The 17,790-nt window shown below is 47.3% G+C and overlaps 1 protein-coding gene across 3 annotated transcripts in view; it reads right to left on the bottom strand.

Annotated features, from left to right (window-relative positions):
* The window catches only part of cep85l (centrosomal protein 85, like), a 437,369-nt gene that overhangs the window by 48,839 nt on the left and 370,740 nt on the right, over positions 1 to 17,790 (bottom strand). For all 3 annotated transcript variants that reach the window (XM_070885315.1, XM_070885314.1, XM_070885316.1), the window contains 2 exons: positions 9,181 to 9,289; positions 3,696 to 3,881 (listed from right to left, as the gene is read on the bottom strand). In XM_070885315.1, the coding sequence (XP_070741416.1) occupies positions 3,696 to 3,881; positions 9,181 to 9,289 (295 nt within the window). The remainder of the gene's footprint in view (positions 1 to 3,695; positions 3,882 to 9,180; positions 9,290 to 17,790) is intronic.

Below are 17,790 nucleotides of genomic sequence, written 5' to 3'. Positions count from 1 at the left end.
GCCTGATTTGAAAGTTTCCACAGTGAAAATGTACTCCAAACTAAAGTAGAATGGAGCCAGTGAAGATTTTTGTAGAACTGAAAAAACCTGTTCTACACATAAAAAAATCAGGCGCAGGTTACAAATTAGGCGTCCAGAACGAGGTGGGGGGGGAGAGGGGGGAAGGGAACTCATTAAATTCGACAATAAATCCTTATTTATACTTCTACAAATATGATACAAATAAATCCAACCTGAATAAACATTTATAAGCCAAGAAAAGATTAAATAAACCATCTTCCTACCTGTGTGAAAGTGCTTCAGCCAGGGAGAATTCTGCAGCCGTTCGTGCCGCTGAGCGGGAGGGGGAGAGAGAGAGAGAGAGAGGGAGGGAGAGAGAGGAGGGAGGTGGGGGAGAGAGAGGAGGGGGGAGAGAGAGGGAGAGAGAGGAGGGGGGGAAAAGAGAAGGAGGGGGGGAGAGGGAGAGAGAGGAGGGGGGAGAGGGAGAGGAGGGGGGGAGAGGGAGAGAGGAGGGGGGGGAGAGAGGAGGAGGGGGCAGAGAGAGGAGGGGGTGAGAGGGAGAGAGAGGAGGGGGGGAGAGGGAGAGAGGAGGAGGGGGGGAGAGGGAGAGAGAGGAGGGGGGAAGAGGGAGAGAGAGGAGGGGGGGGGAAGAGGGAGGAAGATGAGAGGCGGATACGACTCTCCTCATGATCTCTCGGGGAGAGAGAGAGGAGGGGGGGAGAGAGAGAGGAGGGGGGGAGAGAGAGAGGAGGGGGGGAGAGAGAGAGGAGGGGGGGAGAGAGAGTGAGGGGGAGAGAGAGAGTGAGGGGAGAGAGAGAGGGGGGGAGAGAGAGAGGGGGGAGAGAGAGAGGGGGGGGAGAGAGAGGGGAGGGAGAGAGAGAGGGGGGGAAGAGAGAGGTGGGAAAGAGAGAGAGAGAAGAGGGGGGGAGAGAGAGGGGGGGGGGAGAGAGAGGAGGGGGGGGAGAGAGGAGGGGGGGAGAGAGAGGAGGGGGGGAGGGAGAGAGAGGGGGAGGGAGGGAGAGAGAGAGAGAGAGAGCGGGGGGGATGGAGGGGAACAGGAGCGCGGGTCGGGTCAGTCGGGGGGGGGGAGCGGGTGTCGGGTCGGGGGCGGGAGGCGCGGGTGTCGGGTTGGGTCTGGTCGGCGGGGGGGGGAGCGGGTGTCTGGTCGGCGGGGGGTGGGGGGAGTGGGTGTCGGGTCGGGTCTGGTCGGCGGGAGGGGGGGGGAAGTGAGTGTCGGGTCTGGCCGTGGGAGGGAACAGGAGCTGGCCGTGGGAGGAGCCTCATTCACGCAGCCCCAGTGAGGCCATTCAGCCAGGGCTAGGGGCTGCGTGCTTCGGGCCCCTCCCACACAGTTCGGCGCCTGGAGCTACTGCACTTGCATGCCGACTGTAGCGCGCATGTGCAGAGGTCCCGGCACTGTTTTCAGCGCCGGGACCTGGCTCCACCCCCCCACAGCTCGTGCTGGCTGCGCCGAGTGCCAGAGGACCTGTAAGTAGGTGGAGAATACCGAGGATTTTTTTAGGCGCCGTTTTAGGCGCGAAAAACGGGTGCCCAGCTCGGAGGGGCGCCCGTTTTTTTTCTTGTGGAAACTTGGGCCCTATATGAGGTATTAAGTAGTTCGGATGCATTTAGAAGCTTGAAAGGGGTAGTGATCCCATTCTTGCTGTTTCTGTGACTTTTATTTATGCTTCTATATATTTAGATGCTTACTTTTTTTGTGCACGCACTTTCTTTTACGTATAGTTCTAAAAGAAATGTAAGCATTTGTGAATTTAATGCATGGTTCTCTTACACCATAACAGGATTTGGAGTTTTTACTCCATATTCAGTCATGAGTGAAACAAGGGACTGGATTCCATTGCCTGTTCACGTTGCTGTGAAGTTGAAAATAACAAAGATTCATGCATGCTCATCACTTTCCAAATTCCAGTGAGGTTTTTAAATGCTGAAAAAGAGTCGATGATTTCATCAGTTCTTTTTCAATCTTTAAAATGCATACATGCCACCCTAGCAAAAGTTTTTCTTTTTTATTCACGGAATGTGGGCATCACTGGCAAAGCCGGTATTTATTGCCCATCCGTAATTGCCCTGAGAAGGTGATGGTGAGCCATGTTCTTGAACCACTGCAGTCCATGTGGTGAAGGTACTCCCACAATGCAGTTAGGGAGGGAGATCCAGGATTTTGACCCAGCGATGATGAAGGAATGGCGATATAATTCCAACTCAGGACAGTGTGTGACTCGGAAGGGTTCTTGGAGGTGATAGTGTTCCCATGCACCTGCTGCCCTTGTTCTTCTAGGTGGTAGAGGACGCGGGTTTGCGAGGTGCTGTGAAAGAAACCTTGGCGAGTGCTGCAGTGTATCTTGTAGATGGTACACACTGAAGCCACGGTGGAGGGAGTGAATATTTAAGGTGGTGGATAGGGTGTCGATCAAATGGACTGCTTTGTCCTGGATGACGTTGAATTTCTTGAGTGTTGTTGGAGCTGTATCCAGCCAGGCAAGTGGAGAGTATTCCATCACACTCCTGACTATGGCAAAGCCTGTGGAAAGGCTTTGCCATAGAATACTCAGCCTCTCACCTGCTCTTTACAAAAATAAAAGTCATTATTGATGTGGCTGGTCTAGTTAAGTTTCTGATTAATGGTGACCCCTAGGATGCTGATGGTGGGGAATTCAACAATGGTATTGCCATTGAATATAAAAGGGAGGTGGTTAGACTTCTTGTTGCTTGGCACTTGTGTGGCACGAATGTTACTTGCCACTTATCAGCCCAAGCCTGGATGTTGTCCAGGTCTTGCTGTATGTGGGCACGGACTGCTTCATAATCTGTGGAATTGCAAATGGAAATGAACACTGCAATCATCAATGAACTTTCTGTGCCCTTGCTTCTTTCAAGTGGTGTTCAACATGGAGGTGTACTGATTCATCAGCTGAGGGAGGGCGGTAGCTGAAATCAACAGGAGGTACTCTAAGTGGCGGACTTCAATGTCCATCACCAAGAGTGGTTCACTAGCACCACTACTGACTGAGCAGGCCAAGTCCTGAAAGGACATAGCTGTCAGACTGGTCCTGAAGCAGCTGGTGAGAGAGCCAACACGAGAGTAAAACCTCCTTGACCTCATCCTCTTCAATCTATCCATTGCAGATGCATCTGCCCATGACAGTACTGAAGAAGTCCCATCTTCAGACAGCTCATACTGGCACTGTGCCCCTCCCTCTTTCCCACTCCACAGTTCATGCTGGCACTCTTCTCTCTCCACCCCAGTTCTTCTGTGTGTGTGGAGGTCAGTGAATTCTGGAGGATGAAAAATCCCGTGGGGCCACTGACCACTGTGGTTAAATTCAAGACGTGCACTCCCAATGGGTAAAGCTCCAGTGAGGAGCACAAATGCATAATTCACCCTACTGTGCACATGGAGCACCAATCCTTTCTTCCCAAATTCCTGGGAGAATGGTTGGAATTCTGGATTATCCTTCAGTTTTCTTACATTTTAAGAAACATAATTGAGCCCTATAGAATACATCTAAATTTTGGGAACAAATTTCCGAAGATGTTGTTCAATGAAACGGAATTTGACAGGATTTTTGTTTTTACTTAATAAATTCTCTCAGCAATATCAAGGCACAGTTGCACTTTATGTAGCTTTGGTTTCAGGTTTATTGGTTCTATAAACCATCGTAATGGGGTTTTACCTTCTCCTCCATTCTCTTCATATCTTCCATGTATTTTTGTGTGTTTTTCCTGAGACGCTCATTGAGACATATCTCCAGCTCAGCTGCAGACAACTTTTGCTGTAGGTCTTTCTTTCCACATTCAACCACTTTGGATGGTTCTGTAAGGTGTGTGTGTCTCATATTCGCACATGACGATTCATGCTGCTGAAGGAAAGAAAAAAAATTGGCATGTATTTAAAAAGAAATTCAAATTATATGATCTTATTTTTTTTTTCCATTGCATATCCCATCTTGTAATGTAAGGAAATACAGCCAGGGCACTTTGAATGTTGAACCGTAATGCAAAAAAGGAATGATTTCAGCACGTGGTAACTGTATGCGTGCACTGGTGGGGAGTCTTGTTTATGGTCAGAAACATTTGGGCAGCGCATGTCCGCATTTTTCATTTGGGCCATCAGCGGCAGCATAGACTCCTAAAATTACTTCTTAGATGTCATCCCAAAGTACATAGAATTTTACAGTAAGAAACAGGCCATTGGGCCCAATAGGTGCTGGTGTTTATGCTCCACACGAGCTTCCTCCCATCTTACTTCTTCTCACCCTATCAATGTATCAAAGTAGAAGTGAAAACTCTTTCAATGTCTCATCACAGGTCCTGAACCAGAAACTTTAGTCTTATAGTAAAATCTGGCAGAGGTATTGACACACTAAAGTGCTGTGGTACATGGTGTCAGGGTTAGCTTTGAGAGATACTATACCCGAGTCAATCTGAGCAATGCTATCAAGAGAAAGGAACAAGTGTCGTGGAGGTGCTCTCCCAGAACATGAGGGAAAAATCAGTGGGTTAGTGGTGGGCCACTGTTATCATGCAAGTTTAAGAACACATTTCTCTGCCTTTTATGTACACCCCTTGGGCCCAAGTTTCCACACGCGCCTAGAACGGCGCAGTCCCGACCTGGACGCCGTTTTTCGCGCCACAAAGTGCACCTAAAAAAATCCTCGGTATTCTCCACCTACTTGCAGGTCCTCTGGCCCTCGGCGCAGCCAGCACGAGCTGTGGGGGGGCGGAGCCAGGTCCCTGCGCTGAAAACAGTGCCAGGACCTCTGCACATGCGCGCTACAGTGGGCACGCAAGTGCAGTAGCTCCAGGCGCCGAACTGTGTGGGAGGGGCCCGAAGCACGCAGCCCCTAGCCCTGGCTGAATGGCCTCACTGGGGCTGCGTGAATAAGGCTCCTCCCACGGCCAGCTCCTGCTCCCCCCCGACCAGACCCGACCAGACCCGACTCTCGCTCCCCCCCCCACCCCACCTCCGGACCAGATCCAACACCCGCTCCCTACCCCCTGCGTCCGGACCAGACCCGACACCCGCTCCCCCCCACCCCCCGACTGACCCGACCCGACCCACGCTCCTGTTCCCGCTCTCTGCCCCCCCCGACTGTACCCGACCCGACCCTACCCGCGCTCCTGTTCCCGCTCCCTGACTCCCCGACTGGACCCGACCCGACCCGCGCTCCTGTTCCTGCTCCCCGCCTCCCCGACTCCCCGACTGGACCCGACCTGACCCGCGCTCCCGCCCCCCGACCCGACCCCCCCCCCCCCACTGGACCCGACCCGACTCCTGCTCCCGGACTGGATTCGACCTGACCTCCCCGCCTCCCTCTCTCCCGCTCCCTCCCTCCCTCTCTCCCTCCCTCCCATCTCTCTCTCTCCCTCCCTCCCTCTCTCCCTCCCTCCCATCTCTCTCTCTCCCTCCCTCCCTCTCCCTCCCTCCGCCCCCGCCCTCTCTCTCTCCCTCCGCCCCCCCTCCCTCCCTCCCTCCCTCTCTCTCTCGCCCCCCCTCTCCCTCCCTCCATCTCTCTCTCTTCCCCCCCTCTCCCTCTCTCTCCCCCTCTCTCCCCCCCCCCTTTCCCTCTCTCTCCCCCCCCCTCTCTCTCCCTCTCTCTCTCTCCCCCCCGACCCGAACCGAACCTCCCCTCCCCGACCCGACCCAACCCAACGCCACCTACCTGTAAATCTGGTGCTGGGGACGGGCCCTGCCCGAAGTCTCGGGCCGGCCCGTTCAGCCTTCGGTCCCGAAAGGCCTGCCTGAAGCACTTTCACACAGGTAGGAAGATGGTTCATTTAATCTTTTCTTTGCTTATAAATGTTTATTCAGGTTGGATTTATTTGTATAATATTTGTAGAAGTATAAATAAGGATTTATTATAGAATTTAATGACTTCCCTTCCCCCCCCCCACCTCGTTCTGGACGCCTAATTTGTAACCTGCGCCTGATTTTTTAATGTGTAGAACAGGTTTTTTCAGTTCTACAAAAATCTTCACTTGCTCCATTCTACTTTAGTTTGGAGTACGTTTTCACTTTCAAATCAGGTGTCAGTGGCCGGACACGCCCCTTTTTGAAAAAAAAAATTATTTTCCAAAGTAGAACTATTCTACCTGACTAGAACTGCAGAAAAAAAAATGTGGAGGATTGCGATTTCTAAGATAGTCCGTTCTCCACCAGTTGCTCCTAAAAATCAGGCGCAAATCATGTGGAAACTTGGGCCCCTTGTTTTTTCTCTTTTTCCTCATTAATCCTTCAATTCAAATTATCATCCAGGATGGAAATAGGAAAGAGGGTATATCAGTCATCTAGTCTAGAATGGCGCAGCAGAAGGCATACTTAACAATCCAAGAAAGAACCCCATTGAGTTCAGATCTTGAAAATCGCTACATTTGGTGTGAACCGCAGATATTAAAAAAGTCATATGTTGACAATCCTGCAAATGTGATTTTTAGCATTGAAAGGATTGCCAAGAGTGAATTAAGGGTTCATATTACATCAATTTCCAAAATTATATTTATTATGTGAACCCTGAAATTGTACTATTCACTTCACTTCACTGCCAGATATTTACAGCGCCATATAAGTGATGAGTCCATAAATAGGAAGGCATGGAAGAGGAGGCAAGCTTCATAAGCTAACGAAACCAGAGGAAGCGATGGGTGGTTATAAATAGAGCTTTGTATGCATGGCCATTGAACACTAGCCCTAGGGATCAGTGCTGGGACATTGCTGTTTACAATGTGGATAATGACTTGAACCTGGGACAGCTGCCAAACTGTCTAACTTTGCAAATGACGTAATATTGGGTACAGGGTTTCAAACAATAAGTAACAGGATAACTAAATACAAAGTAATTTTGTAAGTTGGCATGATGGGATGATAAATAACCAATGGCATTTTATATGCAGGATAAATGCAAGTTAAATAAATAAATTAAATGTCTAGGCTGCAGGGCACAATTCTGCAGAAGGATAGCGGGCATTGGTGAATAGATGACTGAAATCAACAATGTAGCAGCAGCAAGAAAAGCTAACTGGATCTTGGGATGTATAGTCAGATAGCTGGAGCACAAATCCCAAGAGGTGATACCGGGCCTGTACAAAGCACTGGTGCGGGCATACCTGGAGTACTGTGTACAGTCCTGGTTGTCATACTACAGCAAGGAGATGCAATCATTGGAGGCAGCGGAAGAAAAGGGGAACCAAGATTAGGGCAAACCCGAATTGAAATAGGCACCTCTCAATGTAGCACTCCCTCAGTCTTGGACTGAAACGTCATCTTAGATTAAATGCTCAAGTTCGTAGTGGGTTATAAAACCCACAACCATGGGCTGTAGAGGCAGGAGTGCTACCAGCTGACACTACGAGAGGGTGAATAAAGAAGAAAAAAAAACCTTCCATTTAGGGCAGAGTTGGCTAAAGTAGACTGGGAACACAGACTAAATGGTGGCACAATTGAGGAACAGTGGAGGACTTTTAAGGAGCTCTTTCATCGTGCTCAACAAAAATATATTCCAGTGAAAAAGGGCGGTAAGAGAAGGGTTAACCAGCCATGGATAACCAAGGAAATAAAGGAGAGTATCAAATTAAAAACCAATGCGTATAAGGTGGCCAAGGTTAGTGGGAAACTAGAAGATTGGGAAAATTTTAAACAACAGCAAAGAATGACTAAGAAAGCAATAAAGAAAGGAAAGATAGATTACGAAAGTAAACTTGCGCAAAACATAAAAACAGATAGTAAAAGCTTTTACCGATATATAAAACGGAAAAGAGTGACTAAAGTAAATGTTGGTCCCTTAGAAGATGAGAAGAGGGATTTAATAATGGGAAATGTGGAAATGGCTGAGACCTTAAACAATTATTTTGCTTCGGTCTTCACAGTGGAAGACACAAAAACCATGCCAAAGATTGCTGGTCACAGGAATGTGGGAAGGGAGGACCTTGAGACAATCACTATCACTAGGGGGGTAGAGCTGGACAGGCTAATGGATCTCAAGGTAGACAAGTCGCCTGGTCCTGATGGAATGCATCCCAGGGTATTAAAAGAGATGGCGGAAGTTATAGCAGATGCATTCGCTATAATCTACCAAAATTCTCTGGACTCTGGGGAGGTACCAGCGGATTGGAAAGCAGCTAATGTAACGCCTCTGTTTAAAAAAGGGGGCAGACAAAATGCAGGTAACTATAGGCCGGTTAGTGTAACATCTGTAGTGGGGAAAATGCTTGAAACTATCATTAAGGAAGAAATAGCGGGATATCTAGATAGGAATAGTGCAATCAAGCAGACGCAACATGGATTCATGAAAGGGAAATCATGTTTAACTAATTTACTGGAATTCTTTGAGGATATAACGAGCATGGTGGGTAGAGGTGTACCGATGGATGTGGTGTATTTAGATTTCCTTGTGCACAACAAGGTCTCACAAACAGCAATGAAGTAATGATTTCTGTTTAACTAATCATTTGTTTTGATGGTGTTGGATGAGGAATAAATGTTAGCCAAGGTACCAGAAGAATGCCCCCCCCCCACCGCCGCCCCCGCCCTGGCCCGACGATTTTCTTCGAATAGTGCCATGGGATCTTTTATGACCACCTGTGATGGTAGATTGGTCCTTAGTTTAACATTTCATCTAAAAGATGACGGAGCCGAAATTGCCCCGTTCAATGAGGCTCTGACTACTGGAAAGCGGTGGCCACCCGACGGCGTGGAATAGCCGCCGATTCTCCGCAGAGGGGTGGCTATTTTTGAAATTGCCCTTGTTAAGGTTTGAAGCGATGTCCGGGACCGCTCGGCTTGCTTTCCCGCCGCGGCGTACACGCGCTGACTCCTTACCGTCTGGCGGGGGCCATGCATCATTACTGGGTTACAATGTGTGAGATTTTCATGGATCCAGGCTGTGTCTCGAGCCTGGTCTCCAGTTGGAGCCCGTATACAATAATCAGTAACCGAGCACACCAGGTCTCACCAGCATTGCCGGAGCCAGGGACATGGGAATTCCTGTCATTTGAAGCCTCTACCCCAGGCCATCCTACATTGTTTATTTGTAAGGGGCAGGCAGTCGTCTACAGGTCCCTGTCTAAGTTCCTCCTAGAATTATGGCAGGAGTGCACCAGAAGAGCCACAGATATTCGGCCTTATGTATCGCATTGTATTAGTATCATAGGGTTCAGAGTTACCTGTGTTTTCATCATGAGCGCAGGGTCACACCGTTCCAAAAGTGCTTTTTGCACTCGGAATTCATTTTCTTGTATTTTTCGCTGAAGTTGCAAAATCTGCTGCTCCTGTCTAAAAATAAAATGAAAATTGGGAGTCAAAGAAGTTCTCTTGACTTTAAATTTCCACATGAGCCTCCAAACAAATCATTATTGTTTCTGTCATCACTCGTCTCTCAAGTATTTTAAATCCTATGGAACTTTCTCTAGAGCTGCTTCATAAATCCAGTGTGAAGGAGATTTATATGTGTGACAACTACTGCAAACAACATGAGTAATGCTGGGTAATATCAACTCCCAGTATTCAGCAAAGTGTGGAAGCCAATTGTGGTATCTTTCCTAGAACAATAAAATCTCACCAATAAATGTTAAAAAGCCACGAAACACTGTAACAGGGGCCAATACAATGGGCTGGATTTTAAGGAAAGACGGGTTGGGGTGGGGCACAGTGGGGCTCCGAGGACGGGTTTCCTGCAGGCCCTGCCGACTTTAACGGGTGGGAGGGATCGCATGGGAGCCAGGGCCAGTTGCAGCAACTCGTGAGTGTAAAGTCCTTACACAATACCACAATACCACAAATCCACACGAGGCACATTCTATGGACAAGGTCACTCCATGACCTGAACCTTTATTCACAGGACCAAGAAGTGATGACCCTGCGTGGGACCTCCCTTTATATACCTGGAATGACCAGGTGAGGAGTGTCTCCCACAAGTTCACCCCTGTGGTTAAGATGTGCATTTCTTACGAATATACAGTATTGCAGTGTTGTTACATAAAGGTTACATACATGACATCACCTCCCCCTCAACATCTTATTGGGATCATAGGTTAAGTCTCTCAGGTGGTCTGCGCTCCCTCGTGGAGCGCCGCATTTGGGGCTCTGGTTGTTGAGCCTTGGTGTGCGTGTCTGTCACCTGTGGTGATTCCGGCTCGTCCGGGCTGACCGCAGGGACTGTGCATGTTACTGAATGTTCTTGTTGCTCGTTCACTGGCGGTGTTGTGAATACCATCTCGTGATCTTCCTCAGGTTCCTCAGTGTCCATGCTGAACCTTTTTTTTACTTGGTCCAGATGCTTGCGGCATATCTGCCCATTGTTAAGTTTAACCACTATGACTCTATTCCCCTCTTTGTCTATTACAGTACCCTCAAGCCATTTGGGCCCCAAAGTGTGATTGAGAACAAATGCGGGGTCATCAATTTCTCCCCCTTGAATTTCGGTCATGGTACTCGTTTTGGGACTGGCACTTGCCCTCAACAATGTCGGACAGGACTGGATGAATGAGGGACAGCCGAGTTTTAAGTGTTCGTTTCATGAGTAGTTCCGCGGACGGGACCCTCGTGAGTGAGTGTGGTCGGGATCTATAGGCCAGCAGGAGGCGCGATAGGTGGCATTAAAGGGAGGGTCCTTGAATCCGGAGCATGCCTTGTTTTATGATTCCGCCTGGCTATTGGAGGCCGGCTTGAACGGTGCTGTCCTGACATGGTTAATGCTATTACCCGACATGAACTCCCGGAATTCATAGCTTGTGAAACATGGACCATTATCGCTAACAAAGATGGCCGGCAAGCTGTGGGTCGCAAAGACCGCGCGCAGACTCTCCACGGTGGTTGATGTCGTGTACGAATTCAAAATGATGCACTCGATCCATTTCGAGTACGCATCAACCACAATGAGAAACATTTTTCCCATGAACGGGCCCGTGTAGTCTACGTGAATGCGTGACCATGGCCTGGTGGGCCAGGGCCACGGGCTGAGCGGGGCCTCCCTGGGGGCATTACCCAGCTGGGCACATGTCGTCCACCTGCGAACACAGTGTTCCAGGTCTGAGTCAATTCCCGGCCACCACACGTGTGACCGGGCAATGGCTTTCATCAGCACGATGCCTGGGTGCTCGCTGTGGAGTTCCCTGATGAATGCTTCCCTGCCCCTCTGGGGCATGACTACCCGGCTGTCCCATAGTAGGCAGTCGGCTTGGATGGAGAGCTCATCCATCCGTCTGTGAAACGGTCTGACCTCCTCAGGGCATGCTCCATGTGCGGGCGCCCAATCCCCAGTCAGGACACATTTCTTAATCAAGGATAGGAGGGGATCTCTGTTTATCTAGATTTTGATCTGGCGGGCTGTGATGGGGGAGCCTGCGCTGTCAAAGGTATCGACAGCCATGACCATCTCAGTGCTTTGCTCCGCTGCCCCCTCAGTGGTGGCCAGTGGAAGCCTGCTGAGCATGTCAGTGCAATTTTCAGTGCCGGGCCGGTGCCGTATGGTGTAGTCATACGTAGCCAGTGTGAGAGCACATCGCTGTATGCGAGCTGACGCATTGGCATTGACAGCCTTGCTGTCTGACAGCAGGGATGTTAACGGCTTGTGGTCCGTTTCTAATTCAAACCTCCTGCCAAAAAGGTACTGGTGCATCTTTTTCACCCCATAGACACATGCGAGTGCTTCCTTCTCAACTATCCCATATCCCCGTTCAGCTTGAGAGAGCGACCTGGAGGCATAAGCCACAGGTTGTAGTTGGCCCTCAGCGTTACCCTGCTGCAACACGCACCCAACCCCATAGGACGATGCATCACACGTCAGAACCAATTTCTTACGGGGGTCGTAAAGGGTCAACAACTTATTTGAACAAAGTAGGTTCCACGCTCGATTGAAAGCCCGTTCCTGACAAGCCCCCCAAAACCAATCCCAACCCTTACACAGGAGCACGTGAAGCGGCTCCAACAACATGCTTAAGTTCGGCAGAAATTTCCCAAAATAATTCAAGAGTCCCAGAAATGAATGCAACTCCGATGTGTTGCAGGGCCTGGGTGCTCGTCGAATCGCCTCCGTTTCGGATTCGGTAGGCCGAATCCCATCTGCAGCAACCCTCCTGCTCAGAAACTCGACCTCAGGAGCCAAAAGCACACACAATATACAGTATTGCAGTGTTGTTACATAAATGTTACATACATGACAGTGAGGGTCCGGGGATGATCATGTGCTGGGGGTGGGGGCTATCTTCAGAAGATCGCAGGCCAGAGGAGCAGGGGTGGGGTGGGGTGGGGTGAGTTCTCCATCCGCAGAGAGTGAGTTAGGTTAGGTAGAGACCCTAGATCCAGGAGGTAAGTTATAAAGGCACTTACCTCCTGGATGCAACAATCCCCACTTTGCTGTAACTGCTGGGTTTCACGAAGTGTGTAAAACCTGTCCAGATGCAGTTAAGAATAAAATGGAGGTTAAAGAAGAGGTTTCTAGCCTCATTATTATATTTAAATTGACTTCCTGCCCTCTGAGAGCAGGTTGGTTGCCTGCCCCCATGTCGCCTCCGTTAAAACCGAAAGTGAGCGGGTTGAAGGCGGGATCAGGTCGGGAATCCCAATTTTAACAATTTATCTATCCCCATGCTCCAAACCCACCCACTTTGTTTTGGTTAAAATTCCCCCCAATGTGTTCATAAAAATACCGGAGGTTGTACAAAATAAGCAATTTGATCAGTCTATTGAACTGTTTTATGACTGCAATAAGCAAAGCTACCTTTTTATAAACCCTCATATAGTGCCTAAATAACTGAGATAAAAGCTTCCAGCAGATTTTAGTGAATTTTGGAGAAGTTATAGGAATGACTAACAATTAGTAGAGATAAAAAATAAAAAAACACAAAGGCTGAAGCTATGATGATATAGGCCCAGAAATTCATAGGTCGCACATATGCAGAAATTAAGCCAAAATTTACACCGATTACTCGGCCAATTTTGCCCACGGGAACTTACTCCCACATTTCCTGAGAACTGCAGTAGCAAATGGCAGAATGTAAAAACTAGTGCAAAGTAAGTGGAAATCATGTAAAGAAGAAAGCCAGAAGGACTATGTGGCATCTTCATTCTTTAACTGCTTCTTTATCCTTTGATGTTATGAAAATTAATGTTTGATGCCAGCAAACCATCATTTATGCACAGTTGTGGAAGCTTTTCTGTTTTTAATGTCACAGATTCTGATGTCATAAAAGATTCAAAAATATATAAAATACAATGCAGGTCTCAGTAAGAATAAAATAAATCGCTAAAAGCATCACCATAAAACATCAGAAATAGTGACTTCAGGCTATGGGGGCCTAAAACAATTTGTGTAAATTTAAATCTGTTCAGAACTGGCATAAGTGCGGGAAACTCAAGTTCTCTGGTCTTTTGCGTTAGGGGCAGAGCTATGTTAATGAGCTGTGAGGTTTCGGCAGATGGAACTTGGGAAATCATCGAGGAAATTCCGGCATAGGAATGTTCTGGCATAAACCTGGTGTAAATGAGTTACGCGCGAAGTTCCTTGGAAAAAAGACCAGCACCATTCCATTCATACACTGTAGTTATGCCAAAATTTTCCAGGAAATTCCAGCTATATATATATGAAGCAAAGGCAGAAAATGCAGTAAATACACGATATATCCTTTCATCAGGACAATCACATTCGGTTGATGTGTGCGATGTACATTTTGCCCTGTTCAGAATGGAAGAGGCCAACAAGACACAGCAGCATCTCTGAATATTGCAATTGTATCTGCTCCTGTTCCAGTACTGCTCTCCAGCCAGTCTCTTACATCCTCAAGCTGCTATAACAGACATACCTGCACCGTGAAAACTGGTCTGACTCTCCTGGTGTAAATGGCCTCACATATTGCTCCAGGGCGACTCTGCTACGAGGGTTTAGCAGTAGCAGCCTCAGTAACTACTCTGGCACTGAGTCAAATATCCTAATATTATATTGAGCAGCTCTAAGAATCCAATTATTTGCTAGCAGAATTCAAGATTCCCGAGTGGTTGGTTAGTATTTTTAACACATCTAGTAGACGTGTCTTTTGAAAATGAAGAACTGTACTGTTAAATCTGTGGCTGAAAGTTGAATGGTTCACTCTGTTGGTACTACGGTTACATTAGGCAAAGCCTTCCTAATTGCTTGGTTAATATTTCTAAGTGGTTCACTGGATTATCTATTGACAGTAAATAATCCTATTAATTTAGATATTTGTTCCTTAATTTAAAAAAAATGCTTGAGAAAAAATTCAAGTGCAGTGGAGCAGAGCACCCAACCCATTGAGGAAGTTATGACCCCATCCTAAACTGCAGGGATGAGGTCATTAGCAAGGCTGGGGCAGGTAACCATGTCAATAAGCACATTGGTGGCACCTGTCCCAGCAGCACACTGGAAAATCAAAGCACCACCAATTGGTGATGGAAAGGAGGCCCTATCGAGCTGAAAAGACAAGACTAAGGTTGGGGAAGCCCAGGACAGGGGTGGCCCAAGGTTTCCTTGTGAAGCCAAGGGGATATTAAAGTAATATCTTATTGGCCCTCTTCTGGGCCTGCTCCCACATGATGCCTGGCTTCCTTGATGAAGCCAGCACTGGAGGCAAACCTGCGACTATGCGTTACAATGGGTGTGAAACTCATTTTAGGCAGTAATGCAAAATTGGTGGAAGTGTAATTTGGGCTGCCGATTTTGGGTTAATGCGAAGTCGAATTTTCACCTACTATGTGACCAAACACTATACAGATTAGGCTCGTTTGTTTTACAGATTAAAAGCAAGATACATAATCCCTTAAACCAGAGGTCTTTATTCACTCTAGTTTTGCCAGTTATTTTGTTGAGGATCTGAGCTCCATAACCTTATTTCTGGTCCGATATATGTTAATAATTCAGAAAAGTCAAATTTGCTCTGTAGAAACTGTAATGACTCAAGAGTCTGGTTACTGTAAACTCACTCAGGTACAACATGATCCATCTTTATTCCAGCCCAAGAGTGCCAGTGTGACAAAGACACCCAGCTTATATACAGGTGAACAAGCACACATGCCTCATGCGTACAACCCGCTAACCTCCGACCACGGTGCCCTCTGGTGTCTCATGAGTTGATCGTCTCAGTTCAACTTTGGCTCTGGGCGAGCGTTCTGAGTCCGTTGAGATTGAGGGCTGAGTAGCCGATCCAATCGGTGTGGTAATGACCATATCAGACACTGAAGGTTTAGAGTCAGTAATGTCAGCAGAGTCCTTTGATGAGTGAACAATGGTTGGTCGGTCACTAACTGCATCTTCCTCACTCGATTCCAGGGAAAGCCCCAGACCATCTTAATTTGTAAAAAGACTGTTGTTAAGATTTTAAAAGGGGGATGTTGTTATGTATTAATGCTTGGGGGTCACCAGACACCAGAGGGTGCCACAGTCGGAGGTCATCGGGCTGCACACATGTAGCATGTGTGTTGGTCACCTGTATATAGAAACATAGAAACATAGAAAGTAGGTGCAGGAGTTGGCCATTCGGCCCTTTGAGCCTGCACCACCATTCAATATGATCATGGCTGATCATGCAACTTCAGTACCCCATTCCTGCTTTCTCTTCATCCCTTTAGCTGTAAGGGCCACATCTAACTCCCTTTTGAATATATCTAACGAACTGGCCTCAACTACTTTCTGTGGTAGAGAATTCCACAGGTTCACAATTCTCTGAGTAAAAGAGTTTCTCCTCATCTCGGTCCTGCATCTAACCTGTCCAATCCCATCAGAATTGTATATGTTTCTATGAGATCCCCTCTCATTCTACTAAATTCCAGTGAATATAAGCCTATTCGATCCAGTCTTTCTTCATATGTCAGTCCTGCCATCCCGGGAATCAGTCTGGTGAACCTTCGCTGCACTCCCTCAATGGCAAGAATGTCCTTCCTCAGATTAGGAGACCAAAACTGTACACAATACTCAATGTGTGGTCTCATCAAGGCCCTGTACAATTGCAGTAAGACCTTCCTGCTCCTATACTCAAATCCACTCGCTATGAAGGCCAGCATGCCATTTGCCTTCTTTACTGCTTGCTGTACCTACATGCCTACCTTCAATGACTGATGTACCATGACACCCAGGTCTCGTTGCACCTCCCCTTTTACTAATCTGTCACCATTCAGATAATAATCTGTCTTCCTGTTTTTGCAACCAAAAGTGGATAACCTCACATTTATCCACATTATACTGCATCTGTCATGCATTTGACCATTCACCTAACCTGTCTAAGTCCCCCTGCAGCCTCCTAGCATCCTTCTCGCAGCTCGCACTGCCATTCAGCTTAGTGTCATCTGCAAACTTGGAGATATTACATTCAATTCCTTCGTCTAAATCCTTAATGTGTATTGTAAATAGCTGGGGTCCCAGCACTGAACCCTGCGGCACCCCACTAGTCACTGCCTGCCATTCTGAAGAGGACCCGTTTATTCCCACTCTTTACTTCCTGTCTGCCAACCAGTTCTCTATCCACGTCAATACATTACCCCCAATACCATGTGCCTTAATTTTGCACACTAATCTCTTGTGTGGACCTTGTCAAAAGCCTTTTGAAAGTCCAAATACACCACATCCACTGGTTCTCCCTTATCCACTTTACTAGTTACATCCTCAAAAAATTCCAGAATATTTGTCAAACATGATTTCCCTTTCATAAATCCATGCTGACTTGGACCGATCCAGTCACTGCTTTGCAAATGCGCTGCTATTACATTTTTAATAATTGATTCCAACATTTTCCCCACTACCGATGTCAGGCTAACCGGTCTATAATTCCCTGTTTTCTCTCTCCCTCCTTTTTTAAAAAGTGGGGTTACATTAGCTACCCTCCAATCCATAGGAATTGAACCAGAGTCTATAGAATGTTCGAAAATGACGACAAATGCATCCACTATTTCCTGGGCCACTTCCTTAAGTACTCTGGGATGCAGCCTATCAGGCCATGGGGATTTGTCGGCCTTCACTCCCTTCAATTTCCCTAACACCATTTCCTGACTAAAAAGGATTTCCTTCAGTTCCCCCTTCTCGCTAGACCCTCGGTCCCCTAGTATTTTCGGGAGATTATTCATGTCTTCCTTAGTGAAGACAGAACCAAAGTATTTGTTTAATGGGTCTGCCATTTCCTTGTTCCCCATTATGAATTCCCCTGATTCTGACTGCAAGGGACCTACATTATTCTTCACTAATTTTTTTCTCTTCACATATCTATAGAAGCTTTTGCATTCAGTTTTTATGTTCCCTGCAAGCTTACTCTCATACTCTATTTTCCCCCTTCTAATTAAACCCTTAGTCCTCCTCTGCTGAATTCTAAATTTCTCCCAGTCCTCACGTTTGCTACTTTTTCTGGCCAATTTATATGCCTCTTCCTTGGATTTAACACTTTCCCTATTTCCCTTATTAGCCACAATTGAGCCACTTCCCTTTTTTATTCTTATGCCACACAGGGATGTACAATTGTTGTAGTTCATCCATGTGATCTTTAAATGTCTGCCATTGCCTATCCACCGTCAACCCTTTAAGTATCATTTTCCAGTCTATCCTAGCCAATTCACGTCTCATACCGTCCAAGTTTCCTTTCTTTAAGTTTAGGACTCTAGTCTCGGAATTAACTGTGTCACTCTCCATCTTAATGAAGAATTCTACCATATTATGATCACTCTTCCCCAAGGAGCCCTGCACAACCAGATTGCTAATTAATCCTCTCTCCTTACACAAGACCCAGTCTAGAATGGCCTGTTCTCTCGTTGGTTCCTCGACATCTTCGTCTGGAAAACCA

Source organism: Pristiophorus japonicus, chromosome 7 (assembly GCF_044704955.1).
Source record: "Pristiophorus japonicus isolate sPriJap1 chromosome 7, sPriJap1.hap1, whole genome shotgun sequence".
NCBI classification, from domain to species: domain Eukaryota; kingdom Metazoa; phylum Chordata; class Chondrichthyes; family Pristiophoridae; genus Pristiophorus; species Pristiophorus japonicus.
This window is presented reverse-complemented; position numbering and strand designations above follow the sequence as displayed.